At 39.1% G+C, this 14106-nt stretch overlaps 1 protein-coding gene across 3 annotated transcripts in view; it reads left to right on the forward strand.

The window, feature by feature from the left end:
- The window catches only part of CPNE8 (copine 8), a 181406-nt gene that overhangs the window by 141176 nt on the left and 26124 nt on the right, over positions 1-14106 (forward strand). For all 3 annotated transcript variants that reach the window (XM_084749495.1, XM_084749496.1, XM_084749497.1), the window contains 2 exons: positions 3649-3695; positions 8896-9077. In XM_084749495.1, the coding sequence (XP_084605621.1) occupies positions 3649-3695; positions 8896-9077 (229 nt within the window). The remainder of the gene's footprint in view (positions 1-3648; positions 3696-8895; positions 9078-14106) is intronic.

Genomic DNA, 14106 nt, shown 5'->3' on the forward strand with positions numbered 1-14106 from the left:
TATTTTTGTTTTGTTTTATTTTGACATTGTTTTTTAAGATAATAGCAGGCAGCCCATCACTATCAACAGATGACCTGAGTAGTCAGGCATAATGTTTCCTTTCTAATCTGAACACGCTGATGAGGCAAAGCCAATGATGGAAGAAAGTCCATGGAAAGGAGGAATTAGTCAAATCCCATCATCAATATACATCAAGGATTCCTTCAGTGTCTCTGTTAATCCATGATTAGCATAATTGCCCTATTTTCTATTTAGTGCTAAGTGTACCACTCATTTATACTCTGTCTTAGAGGATCCTGGACTTTTAATTGCTCTTTAGACTAAATAACTAAATAATGGGCTTGTCAGATCTCTCTCTCTCTCTCTCTGTCTCTCTCTCTCTCTCTCTGTCTCCTCTGTCTGTCTGTCTGTCTCTCTCTCTCTCTCTCTCTTTCTCTCTCTCTCTCTCTCTCTCTCACTCCCTTCCTCCCTCCCTCCCTCCTTCCCTCCTTCTCTCTCTAAGTCACTCCACATGTACCGTTCTCATTTCTCCTTTTTCTTTTTAGTCTCTAATTTTTTTTCAAGACAGGGTTTCTCGGTGTAGCCTCGGCTACCCTGGACTTGCTTTGTAGACCAGGCTAGCCTCAAATTCACAGAGATCCACCTGCCTCTTTCTCCCTAGTGCTGGAATTAAAGGTGTGGGCCAGTCTCTATTTTTTTTTAACCAATTGATTAATGTTTTGTATAGAATTTGCTTTGTGTTTGCATGAGTTACTTTAGTTCTAAATATTTCTTCTTTTTGTCCTTGTTGTCCCAAGCCATATAGTTCTGTAACTAAGAGTTGCAGCTTTTCTTTGTAGCTTGGACAGAACCAACTGCTTTGAAAGGGCCTTTGTTGCTGTGACTGTTGCAGTTTTTGTCCTGAGAGTAACTTAAGAATCTTTCACGTGATGTATCCTCTGTGTTACCATGAAGAAACAATTAGTAACCACCGTAGAATTAAACCATGAATGACTGTGAAAGAACAGTGAAGTTCCAACAGTGCATAGAGAGTTTGGGCACTGGCGAGATGCCTCATGGGTAATATGTTTGCTGCATAAACAAGAGGACTTAAGTTCACATTCTCATCACCCTCATAAAAAAAAAAAAAAAAAAAAAAAAAAAAAGCCAGGGATGGCAGCGTAACTCCAAAAATGAGGGACTGACAGGAGCGGATCTTGGCTCTTGGCTTCTGGCTTTGCTACAATGCAGAGCAGCAAATTCAGTGAGAGAATTTAACTCAGAAAATAAAGTGGAGGACAATAAATGAACACATCGATATCAACCATAGACACACACACACACACACACACACACACACACACACACACACAGAGAGAGAGAGAGAGAGAGAGAGACAGACAGACAGACAGACAGACAGACAGACAGACAGACAGACAGATCAGCATAAGCTGTCTGTTCTGGAAAATCTAGGGAAAGTTGATCCAAATTTGGTATTAAAATATGCTAAAATGATGTGTTATCAAAGCTCTGGGTTACTTTCATACTTAACAAGTTTCCAGTGGAATAAATAACAGATATGCAGGCGCTTCTGGGGTTAGTATTGATAGCATACTTGGTAGAGGACAAATTTACATTAAGCAGATGATAAGTTGTAGACTCTTTATTAGTAAGGGCATCTGTCTTGGGAGAGGTGTTAATTTGCATTCTAATGCTCCCATTTGTTGTTGGTATAGAAAGCTATTGAGTTCTGTGAGCATAAGTTTCCTTACATGAAAAATATAGAACTGATTTTCATTTCTAATTATTGTTAGATTGTTCTAAATTATTGTTAGATGAACAAATGTAGCCTATGTAGCTATGCACCATAATGTGTATGTTTAATGTGTGTGTTATTTTCATGGAATATATTTTATGTATACAGTATTTCCCTTGCGCTAGTACTGTGAGCCTGCCCTCCAAGAATATTGAAATTTGAGTTCCTGAGACCCAAATCTAGTTCTTTCAGACTCAGCCGGGCCCATTTTGTGTCACCTTGTCACCCTGTATTGTAGTTATTTGCCATGGCATGTAAGCGGGCTGGGAGTTGTTGCTCTTTTCAGCCCCTCAAAGGTGGTTAGTTGTCTGGAATGTTCTCCCACATGTCTCACTACATCACTTCTCTGAAAGTTTGTTCATTTTGATTCATGCTGATGAGAACAAAGCTCCCAGTGAGCCTGGATTCTTAGCCTGTAACTAATTTCTACTCTGAGTGATACATAACCATGTAGCTTTAAAAGGAATCAGCACTGGCTTTGTTATATCTAAATATGAAATGTTGATAATTCCTTAGGGAGGAGTGTGATTTTGACTCCATCCCAGAACTGTTTAAAGGATTTTGGGAGCTGAATCTGAAAACAAAAAACATGATGTCACAGTCATAGGGAAAGGGAGTAGGGAAAAAATGGGAGAGAGAGAGGAATGGGAGGATACAAAGGATGGGATAAAATTGAGATATAATATGAATAAATTAATAAAATATATTTAAAAAATAAAATAAAATAAAAAAGAAAACAAGAAAATACGATAAGTGTGCTCTTAAAGCACATGCATTTTTTTTTCTTTTTTTTCTTTTTTTTTTTTTTTTTTGGTTTTCGAGACAAGATTTCTCTGTGTAGCCTTGACTATTCTGGATTTGCTTTGTAGACCAGGCTGGCCTTGAGCTCACAGCGATCCTCCTGCCTCTGCCTCCCAAGTGCTGGAATTAAAGGTGTGCACCAACAATGCCCAGCTTAGAATAGGTGCTATTTAAATAACACAAGAAAAGGAGATTCACAGATAGGGTTGCACATCACTGCTATTATGGCACTGACGCTTGCTATGGTTTTGTCATTGACAAGAAAGGAACAGTATCATGAATATAAATTGTCATAAGTGTACCCCAAAGTGAAATGCCACCCACTTAGTTTGTAATAGAAAAAAGAACTGCAGGAGGAAAAGAGGAAGGAAGGAAGAAAGGAAGGAAGGAAGGAAGGAAGGAAGGAAGGGGAGAAATAAAGAACAAAACCAGCTGGCTCATTTAAAAACACCAAACTATCTAAATAAAATAAATTTATGTATCGACTGACTGCTGAAAATTAAGGTGTGTGTCTGTGTGTGTGTGTTCACTGTATTTACCAATAGCGGATAAATATGTGGAGGATCCCATGACAACTTGATACAGAATGCATGTCACTCATGCTGCTTCCGTTTTCAGAAACGGAGAGGAGGGGCCTGTCTTCCGGGCTTTGGAAAGTTGGCTTAAGGGCTGATGTTGCAGAGGTGTTACAGTGGCTTAGCTGCAGCAGTTGCACTGATGGTTTGAAGGCGGCAATTAGTGAGGAGTGCTGGACTTGAACCTCACAGTGGCTTGTGTAGACTCTTCACTCAGGCACGTGCGTGCTTACTGGGCTCAAAACCAAGCCGATGGAATTCAAAGGGATTTTGACTCTGTAGTAAAATGACAACAAAGATATTTCTGACACACTCTAACCTAGTAAATCTGACTATTTGATGCTGTCTAATATATGTTATATTTGTTCAATTTTTAACGTTTAAGAAAATGCGTGACACCGAAAGTGTAACAAAACTAGACAATAATCTCCTTGGTGCAGTTGCGTACTTAATGATTCTTCTTTGCTTGTGTTCTAGAACACAGATCAACTTCACGGTGGCCATTGATTTCACAGCATCGAATGGTGAGTGCTGCCGCTGTTCCCCAATAGGTGTCCCAACGAAGTGGTGAACTTTTAGTTTCATTACAAAGTCACATAATTCTGTCTTTATTTTAACACTCTACAGCAGTCCATATATACAAAGTACACAAGAAATAAGTCAAAAATATATGAGAGATTAATTTAATGTTGAACCATGTTATTATTTCACATTTCTTTCAAAAGAATACTGATTTTTGGATGCGGTTGAGCCCATTGCGTATCGGAACTATTTTTCTGAAGTGTGTCCAATTATAGCCCCCACCCAGCCTCTATCAGCCTCTATGTGTACTTAGTCCTGGAAATGGGGTCCTATTTTTACTCATTTACTAACATTGTTACATCTAACTCATTAAATAGGATTGACGCATAATGTTTTGGTATGGACATTAATGATTCATGTAAAAATATTCTAAGGAGGAAAAGCAATGGAAATTTAATTTTATCTTGAACCAAGTTTATTTTAAATGGAATGACAATTTGAATTAGTTGTATCCTAAAAAAATGAACTTTATTATCTTTTTCACTTTTTATTTTGTTTATTATTATTTGTATGTATGCATGTATATGCTGTACATGTATGAGTGCGATCGGGCTAGCTTCACAGCCCATGTATGGTGGTCAGAGGACAATTTTCTGTCATTCTGCTGTGAGATCAGAGCATATACACCAAGCACTATTAACCACTGAGTCATCTTGCAAGCCCGAATAATTTTATTTTGCCAAAGGTTGCCATTAGTTTATATTTGCCTACAGGTGGTTGCCAAACTACAGTAGCTTACTTAGAAAAAGTCAACTTTACAAGGCCAGAAGGCAGTGCAGATCCATTAGAAGCTGTGCTCAGAATTTCCCATTTAATCTTCTTCCTTGAACTAGTGGTACCATGTGACGTTCTTCCGTGGCATCAAACAGCTGCTGCAGCGGCAAGATACAGCCCCCTTGCCCCCCAGTTACAGGATCACAGGGAAAAAATGATGCTGCCCATGGTATTTGGAGTTGCTGAGACACAGGGTTAGGAGTGTTAAGTGTGCTTCTGAGTTACAGTATCTTCCGCCTCCACTGTGTTTGATAGGATAATCCTTGTCTCAGGATTACTGTTGCTGTGATGAAACACCATAACCAACGCTAATTGGGGAGGAAAGGGTTTATTTGGCTTGTTCTGCCATATTGCTGTTCATCGTTGGAGGAAGTCAGGACAGGAACTCAAATAGGACAAGAGCTTAGAGGCAGGAGCTGAGGCAGAGGCCATGGAGGGTGATGCTTATTGGATTATCCTTCATGGCTTGATCAGCCTGGTTTATTTCCTTTTCCTTTCTCTCTCTCTCTCTCTCTCTGTCTCTCTCGGTCTCTATCTCTGTCTCTGTCTCTGTGTCTCTCTGTGTCTCTGTCTGTGTCTCTGTGTCTCTGTCTGTCTGTCTGTCTGTCTGTCTGTCTGTCTGTCTGTCTCTCTCTCTCTCTCTCTCTCTCTCTCCTTTGTTCTGTTTTTGGAGGGAGGCAGTCCCAACAGGGTTTCTCTGTGTAGCCCTGGCTGTCCTGGAACTCACTCTGTAGACTAAGCTGGCCTCAAACTCAGAGATCTGTCCTCATTTGCCCCGAGCGTGCATTATCACTGCCTGGTGATCAGCCCAGGCATGTGCCCACCCACAATAGGCTGGGCCCTCCCACAGCAATCACTAATTGAGAAAATGCCATATAGGCTTACCTACAGCCGAATCTTACGGAGGCTTTTTCTCAACTTGGGCTCCATGCTCTCAGGGGACTCTAACTTGTGTCAAGTTGACCTAAAACAACCCAGCATGGTGCCCCGGTGCTTGTTGAGGAGCCTCTGTGGATTTTTTTTTCCTAAGTACTCACTGTGTCTGCAGCTCTCATGTCATCTCTTTACATTTCTCCTACACTGACCCACATTTCACAAATATGGCTTTCAGGAACAAATCACCATTCAAAAAGCATGTAAATCCAGTCGTCCTCATATATAATTGAGCAAACCTAGTTCAATGAAACAATTCACTAATCATACGTGTTGGTTTATTCACAGGGGAGCTAGAACTACAATTGACAAGGCCAGATTCTACTAGATTCACTTGTTGTTGTGTGTTAAAATTTATTCTTTAACATTATGTCATTGGATGATGATCTTGACTCCTGTCTATCAAATGTGGCCCATACAAGTCACTCAGCCGAAGCCCAACTACTGAAATAACCTCTCAGTGCTCTATTGATGAATTTTAGGCCAACTAAGAAAATCAGTTGTTTGTTCAATAGAACTATATAAGCAACTGAAATTCACTCAAGACACTGACAATCCCGACAACATGGAACAAGGAAGTGAATTAGTAATTAGGAGAGCTTCAAGTTTATTTCCTGAACTTCTGTTCCAAGTAGCTTCACTGAGGAAGTCTTCAAATATTTAAATAACAATTACTGGCAGCCTTTCACATGCTGTCCCAACAAATGAAGAAGGAAGGGCATCTCCACATTCCTTCTGTGAGGCCATTACTACTTTAATACAACAATGAGAGAATGACATCACAAGAAAAGGAAACTTCAAAAAAAATCCTCTTTCATGTACACATATATATAAATACTCAGTAAAATAACCAAACCTAGCAACATATAATGATATATCATCTGTTCATTTGTTTGCTAATTTTCTGGTATTCATAGTACTTCATTTCATTACTTGATTTTTTAACATAAAACTGTTGAAAATGAATATGCTAGGAAATCATTTGACATATTTTTACATGGTTGCAGGATATACTTTCTAACCTGGTAGAGAAAAACTATGAAAAATCTACTCTTAACATTATGCTTAAGAGTGAAAAGCTGTACGATTTCTCCTGAGATGAGAAACAAGACAAGATTCTCTGATCATTTCTAGCCAACATTGTACTATACTTGTTGCTATGGAAGTTAAACAAAAAATTAAAATATTGATACTAGAAATAAATAAAAATGAAATGAAACTCTTTTTGCAGATCTGTATATGCAAAATTCTGATAAACTCTGTTATAACTAGTGATAAGTTGAGAAAAGCTATAGGATAAAAGATAAATACATACATCAATTATTTTCCTAATTGTTACAAGGGAAAAAAATCACAATGAAAGTAAGAAAAGAATTCTACATATACTAATATTTTTAATGGAAAAAATAGGAGTGCACTTAACAAAATACACATAAACTTTACAAACTTAAGAATATATTTTAATAAGAATGTCAATAAAAATTACATATTAAAATTTAAGATTTTTGGATTTAATTGTGAAACAAAACATTGTTAAGATAGCCATCTCCCTCCAAGTGATTGACAGATTTGACAAACTATCAAAATCTGAAAGTTTTTATTTTAGTAAAGGAAAAATTCTTTTATAAATTTATGTGGTATTACAAAGGATCAAGAAAAGCTAAAGGAAACGATGAAGAAAAATACCAAGCACAATTTGATGGAAAAAATAATAATGGTCTGTTTCACAAGCAGTACTGGGTCAAGTAGTTAGCCACACACAAAAGGATGAAATTAAGACTCTTATCTCAAGTCATGTACAAAACTCCTCTAAAATAGAAATGCTCTAAAATGTTAAATGGTAAAATGTTCAGAAAAAACAAACAAACAACAATTTTAAAAAGCAGAGGAACAAACCTTAATGGCTGTGGATGTAGCAACTGTTTCTTAAATGTGACAATGAAGGCAAAAGAAAGTGAATGCTATCAAAATTACAACATTTCATGTATCAAATGATACTATCAAAACAGAACAGGGGCCACAAATGCAGCAAATAATGTCAAAAGAGACTTGTATCTATAAAACATAAAGAACTTTAAATTCAACGAAAAGATATTCAGACTTAAAAATAAGCAGATGGATTCAGCAAGATGGCTCAGCAGATGAAAGTGTTTCCTTCCAAGCTTGATGCTTTGAGTTCAGTCCCCAGGACCCACCTGCATGTACACCATGGCACATGCATGCACACATAAATAAATATGAATGTAAAATAAATAAAATAAAAGTAAGAGTAAACAAACTATCTGAGCAGAATCTTTGTCCAAATAGAATATATAGATAGCAAGTAAGTTTAAGGAAATATTCTTGACATACTTAGACTTCAGGAACTATAAAGCAGAACTATAGAGAGATAACATTCCACACTCATGAAGACGGCAAAAGCCCGTCTGATGACCACTGTTGGTGAGAGCTAGAGAAATCGGAACTTTCACAATGCTGTGGATGTTGATTGTATGGCTGCTTTAGAAGACTTGTTGGAAGTTACTCAAATTGTAGCATTCAGTGTCACCATTTACACCAGAAATTTCAGTCCAACTTATATGTCCAAGAGAAACGGAAGCATGTAGCAAGAACACATGTTTGCGGACATTCTTAGAAGCCTAGTAACCAAAGTCAAAGCATGGAAGGAACTTGTTAAAGGCTTGTGAGACATGAGTCCGTGATCAAGCCCTTGTTGTTATAATCATTGCTGCTACCGATTAAGTTCAACGTCATTCAGGAGCTACTACTTCTCTTCATAGGCATTGTTGAAGGCGCACGGCAGATCCAGACAAGGTCGCAGACTCAAGGAGTTGGGCGCTAGATTTTCTTTTCTTTTTTTAATTTTTTATTAATTTATTCTTGTTACATCTCAATGGTTATCCCATCCCTTGTATCCTCCCATTCTTCCCTCCCTCCCATTTTCCCCTTATTCCCCTCCCCTATGACTGTTCCTGAGGGGGATTACCTCCCCCTGTATATGCTCATAGGGTATCAAGTCTCTTCTTGGTAACCTGCTGTCCTTCCTCTGAGTGCCACTAGGTCTCCCCCTCCAGGGGACGTGGTCAAATATGAGAGCACTAGATTTTCAATCGCCATTTTGTGGAAAAGAACAAAAGAGAGTCGAGGGTAGGAAAAGACAAGAAAAGCCAAAGGAAACAAGAAATAGCATTTGCTGTATATGCGACGTAACTAGCAGAGAAGAGTGAATTCAGGACAGGGTGACGACTTGAGAGGCATAGAAGGGAAAGTACCAGTGATGTAGAGTGACGAGCCAGGTCTGGCCAAAGACGCTGAGTGGGCATGGCGGCAAAATGATAATTTTGAGTATCTGAAGCTGAAGTAAAATGTAATATACAGCCTTGTTAGACATCTACGGCCTGGCAGTTTGTTTTTTAATGCGTTTTCTGTCATTAGGAAACCCTGCCCAGCCTACTTCTCTCCACTACATGAATCCTTACCAACTGAACGCGTATGGCATGGCACTGAAGGCCGTAGGAGAAATTGTTCAAGACTACGACAGCGATAAGATGTTCCCAGCCCTTGGTTTTGGTGCAAAGCTGCCTCCAGATGGAAGGATATCTCATGAGTTTGCCTTGGTAATGATATATTAAAAATACTTGACAGTTTGAAAGAATTAATATGCCAGATACTTCAGTGTTGACTTTCTGTTAGTCCTGTACCTGTTTGTGTTGCAAGTCTTGGTGACCAAACACTTATCTCAGTTTTCAAAATTGTTCACTTACGAGAATAGCCAATATATATATATATATAAAAGACAGAATATCAGTAAATCTGCCCAAACAGCCTCCATTTATACATAGTAGGTCTATTCTGGGTATTCATCACTACGTAACAAACACTCCTTAAGTTTGGAGTTGTAAAATAACACAGATGTGTTAAAGTTATGCTCTGTGGGTCAGGAAGGGAGTCAAAATATAACTGGATAAGCACATTTGTTTTGTTTGTTTGTTTGTTTGTTGTTTGTTTTAAATACTGGGTCTCAGTGCAGATGTTTTTAATAGTTACAGAATAATTTGACTAAGGTGATGTTTCTGAGCCCCCCTTCTGGATACTGACTCAGATCCTCAAGTCTTACCTGCATCGTGTGCTTTGTGGAGCATGTACACTATGATGGCTTCTTTGCCTGTGCTTGTTGCCTGATGCCTGAGATGAGACAGTTGCCTCTTTCACACAGGTTATCATTGGCCTCATCTTTGTATGACAGACTCATGAAATTCAGGTTCCCCACGTGTAGTTTTCTGAAGTCTGGGACAGAAACTCCAGACTCATTAGATCACAGGCTTAGAAGTTCTAAAATGCTACACCATTTTTTAATCAAGTGAGTTACGAAGGCCAGCACAGGTTTCAAGGTAGGACAATTAATTTTGACTTCTCGGTGGAAAGACTATCAAGGGAAGTGTGGCTATTTTTAACTGGCCATTCTTCTTTATGCCTGATTTTTTAAAAAGGGCTAATTGTATTAAACTAAATGAAATTATTAATTTTCCATACAAATGTCCCCTCTTCTTTTGTATGTTCTTACTCATTTCTCTTTCCCTGTCATTCTTGCTTTCTCAGCTTTTTCCATCTTTATATATGTAATCAAATCAATGCTGGTATATACTGTTAGGCTTAGTTTAAAAAATACACCCAAATCAGATTCTTTAAATTCCCATATCATAAGATAGAGATTGCTGTGATCTGACTGCATCTTGTATAAATTTCTAGTGTTGTCGAAACTAAGAGGTAAGCCTACTAAGAGATGAGCAGACTTGGATGTTGACAACATGGCTCATTGGATCAAAAACAGATCCAAGTGCTTGCTGTCTGAGCACGAGGATCAGATTTCAGATCTCTACCGTCCACATGAAAGGAAGGGCATGAGGCATGAGGGTATGTGGCCATGACTGCAGTGCTGGGGAAACAAAGAGATGAGGGTCCCCAAGGCTTGGGGGCCAGGCTAGCTGAACTGGTGAGCTCCAGCTTCAAGGAGGGATACCGTCTAAGCAGTGAGGTGGAAAGTGACCAGGAAGACCCCCGCTGCCATCATCTGGGCTTTTACATGCAGCGCACATACAAGAGGTAGTTAGACCACGAAGAGATGGGAAGCAAGCCTTCTTAGAAGAGAATTCACACAGCCTCTGCTCCCTTGCTCTTCCTCCTTCCGTCATGTGAGGAGGCAGCAATCCCCCTATCTGGAGCAAGCATCTATGCTGCTATTTGGTCTTAGGCCTCCTAACCTCCAGAGCATTGAAATTTCATTTCTGTAGATTATGAATTCTGCACCCAGGAATGCTATTCCACAGCACTGAGCCAAGAGATCCCTTCTCTGTCAGTCAATGATGAACGGTCTCCCAGCTGGTGATGGTAACCTTATGCCGATGGTGGTGATGTGGCCTCAGGCTTAGTTCTGCTTCTTCACGGCTCAGTTCTCTTGGGGAGGAAGAGAGACCAACACTTAGTGAACGACACAAACATAGCATTTGAATTACTACAATCAAGGCTCTTAATTTATACTCACTCTCTAATATACCAGCAGCTCTCAACCTGTAGGTTGTGACCCTCTTGGGGGGGGGGTCACATATCAGATATCCTTCATATTAGATCCCACATCATGATTCATAGCAGTAGCAAAATTATAGCTATGAAGTAGCAATGAAATAATGTTATGGTTGGGGGGGGTCACCACATGAGGATATCTGAGAACCACTGTTATATAATGTCAAAAAATACTCATGTGTAGCAGATGCAATATTACACACATACTGTGCTGTTTATACTAGGTGTGATGAGAACATCTTCAGGAGCCACCTGACAGTTCAGAGTCCAAGGGCAAACCCCAATCTTTCTTTATCTTAACACTTCTGCTCTTCATCATTATTAACCATAGCTTTCAAAAACATCCCATGTGTCTCTGTAAGATATGTGTTTTCTCAACACACACAAACACACATATACACATGCACACATGTATACATGCAAACACACATAGACATACATGCACACATCAATATATGCATGCACACACCTATGGTATGCACACATACACACATGCACACTTCCATATATACATGTCCATGCATGCACACACACATACATGCATGTGCACATACAATGGTACAAACACACATATGCACACATACATGCATGGATACATGCAGACTCATTTGCATGCACACATATATGTACATGCATACACATATGAACACACATGTACATACACACAGAGAAGCTTTTTTGTGAACAGATTCATTTTTTTCCACATATGTTCATGAATGTTTGTGCATTGCTCTTTCTGTGTTCATTCTTGCTTTTCCATTCCATCACCTACACAACCTTAGGAAAAGATGCTCTGAGGAAGGGATCATTGTTATCATCATGAAATAGTCAAATCTTCATACCCCCAGTGCCATACAGAAGTGAGTGTCTGTCAGGCATCTCATGCACCTCAAAGAATTAAAATCTTCCAGAAACTTAAAAAGCCATGAAAACCACTTGTGCGGGTCAGGGTCTATTTTAAAGGCCTCAGGAGGAATGATTGTGTTCAACTAAGTGAGATTAATGACTTTTTCTACATAGCTCTCACCCATATGGATAAGTTTTGCCTTTCTATCCCCTTCTCTGCTTTGTCTTTACTCTCATTCAGACTCATAGTCAAGTCTACTGCTAAGAATGAACTGTTTATTATTTGACCTGCAAGCTCTCCTGGAAACCCAATTCAAAACTTCTAAAAGATATCTACACTCCTAAAAATAAAATAAAATAAAATAACCATTATAGCCTATGGAAATCTGTGAAAAACAGCCCTGTACACTGTCAGAGAAACAGGAATGACATTAGTCCTGATGGCAATAAGCCCAAATTGAGTGCTGCCTAGTGGTTACAGTCTCTGTGAAATCTTCAGGGTACCTTTGTTTCCCTGGGGAATAGGCATTCTCTGAGATGATAGTGGCACACATGCAATGCCGCTCTCCTTGCTTTTAAGATACAAAACTTGATTTCCTGAATAATTTGTTGAAGGAATTCATTTTAGAAAACTTTTTATAACTTACTACAACTTGATCATTAATGAGGGAATCTAATTTTGGTAACTGGTAAGACATTTTAAATAATCTGATGTAACAGAAACCATATATTCTTAAAAGATAAGACTTGGCATTAGAAAGCATTCTTATCACCCTGGCCATGAGGAAGTCTTAGCACTGCTTCTTATGACAGGAGGACTAATTCAGAACTCATCCTTTCCGCAATCCATGGGGATAAGCCGAACAGGCAGCTACTGCCTTTCCACTGCCAAACGAGGGGAAATGGTGACCTTGTAATTTCACTTCCAGAGGAGGAGAAAGAGCTCCACAGAAGTACAAGCCCCCAGCAAAAAGGTGAAAACACTGATCATAAAAGTAGCTTAGAACTATCCTAGTTTGCCACTGTTCCCCTAAGGCAGATATATAATATACTTTTTTTTTCTATGCCCAAAATCAGTAATGAGTTTTCATTTTAATTAGCTTATACTTTCAAGGGAAAAGAGCACCATAAACTCTTATTTAGAAGAAGTTGAAATAGGTCAGCTCAGAGCTGTAGAGGTGGCTGAGTTAGGAAGGTGTTTGCTGTGAAAGCATGAGGACCTGAGTTCAAATCCCAAGCCCCCATGAAAGTAAAATCACTAATAGAAAGCAGAGGATGGTGGTACATGCATAATCTCTATGCTGTGAGTGGGGACTGGAAGGCTTCTGAGGCATTAGAGCCAGTCAAGCTAGAAAAAAAAAAGAAAGAAAGAAAGAAAAAGAAAAGAAAAGAAGAAAAAACAATGGTGACCTCCAGTTTCATCAAAAGACACTGTCTCAAAAAATAAGGTGAACTGTTACTGTAGAAGACACTCAATGCCAATATGCAGCCTCCACACCAGACACACGCACATATGCACATGTACACACACACACACACACACACACACACACACACACACACACACACAAATGCAACCTCCAGTTAATATCAAAACCAACATTTCATGTTGAATGTTAAACTTTTATATTTTAAACTTTAGATACTTCGTATATCAATCTCACAATGAAAAGAGAGATCTTTCATTATCTTACTATAGTCTTTTCATTTGTTTCTTGATGTTGAAATGCATGTATACAATGTATTTTAACATATCGACACCCACTCCCCTCTCTAAATTTCCCAATATCAACATCCCCCTCTCAACCTTGAAGAAAATTGACCGTTCTTACCTCGGCACCCATCAACTGCCAATCACTCCTCAGCGAGGTTTGAAGCCTATCTCTCATCCGCGCCGGAAGGTTGGCTGGTTTGAGCTTGTGCAGGTCTTATATTGGCAACTGCAGCTGCTGTGAGGTCATCAGTGTGGGGATCCTGTTATGTCCAGAGGGCACTATTTTGTAGAAGTCCTCTGAACACTGACTAGTTGTCAGTCCGTGTATCAGCCACTATCCACTGAAAGAAGAAAGCTTCTCTGATGAAGTCTGGGAGCTGCATTACTTTGTAGGTATTAAGATTAATATTTAGGAGAAAACTTAATACTCTATTTGGCCAAATAATAGTAGTAAGCCCTTACCAAGGGCCAGTGGCCTCCCCAGGTTATGGGTTGTAGTAGCAAGC

Source organism: Acomys minous (genome assembly GCF_964271855.1).
Source record: "Acomys minous genome assembly, chromosome: 12".
Classification (NCBI taxonomy): domain Eukaryota; kingdom Metazoa; phylum Chordata; class Mammalia; order Rodentia; family Muridae; genus Acomys; species Acomys minous.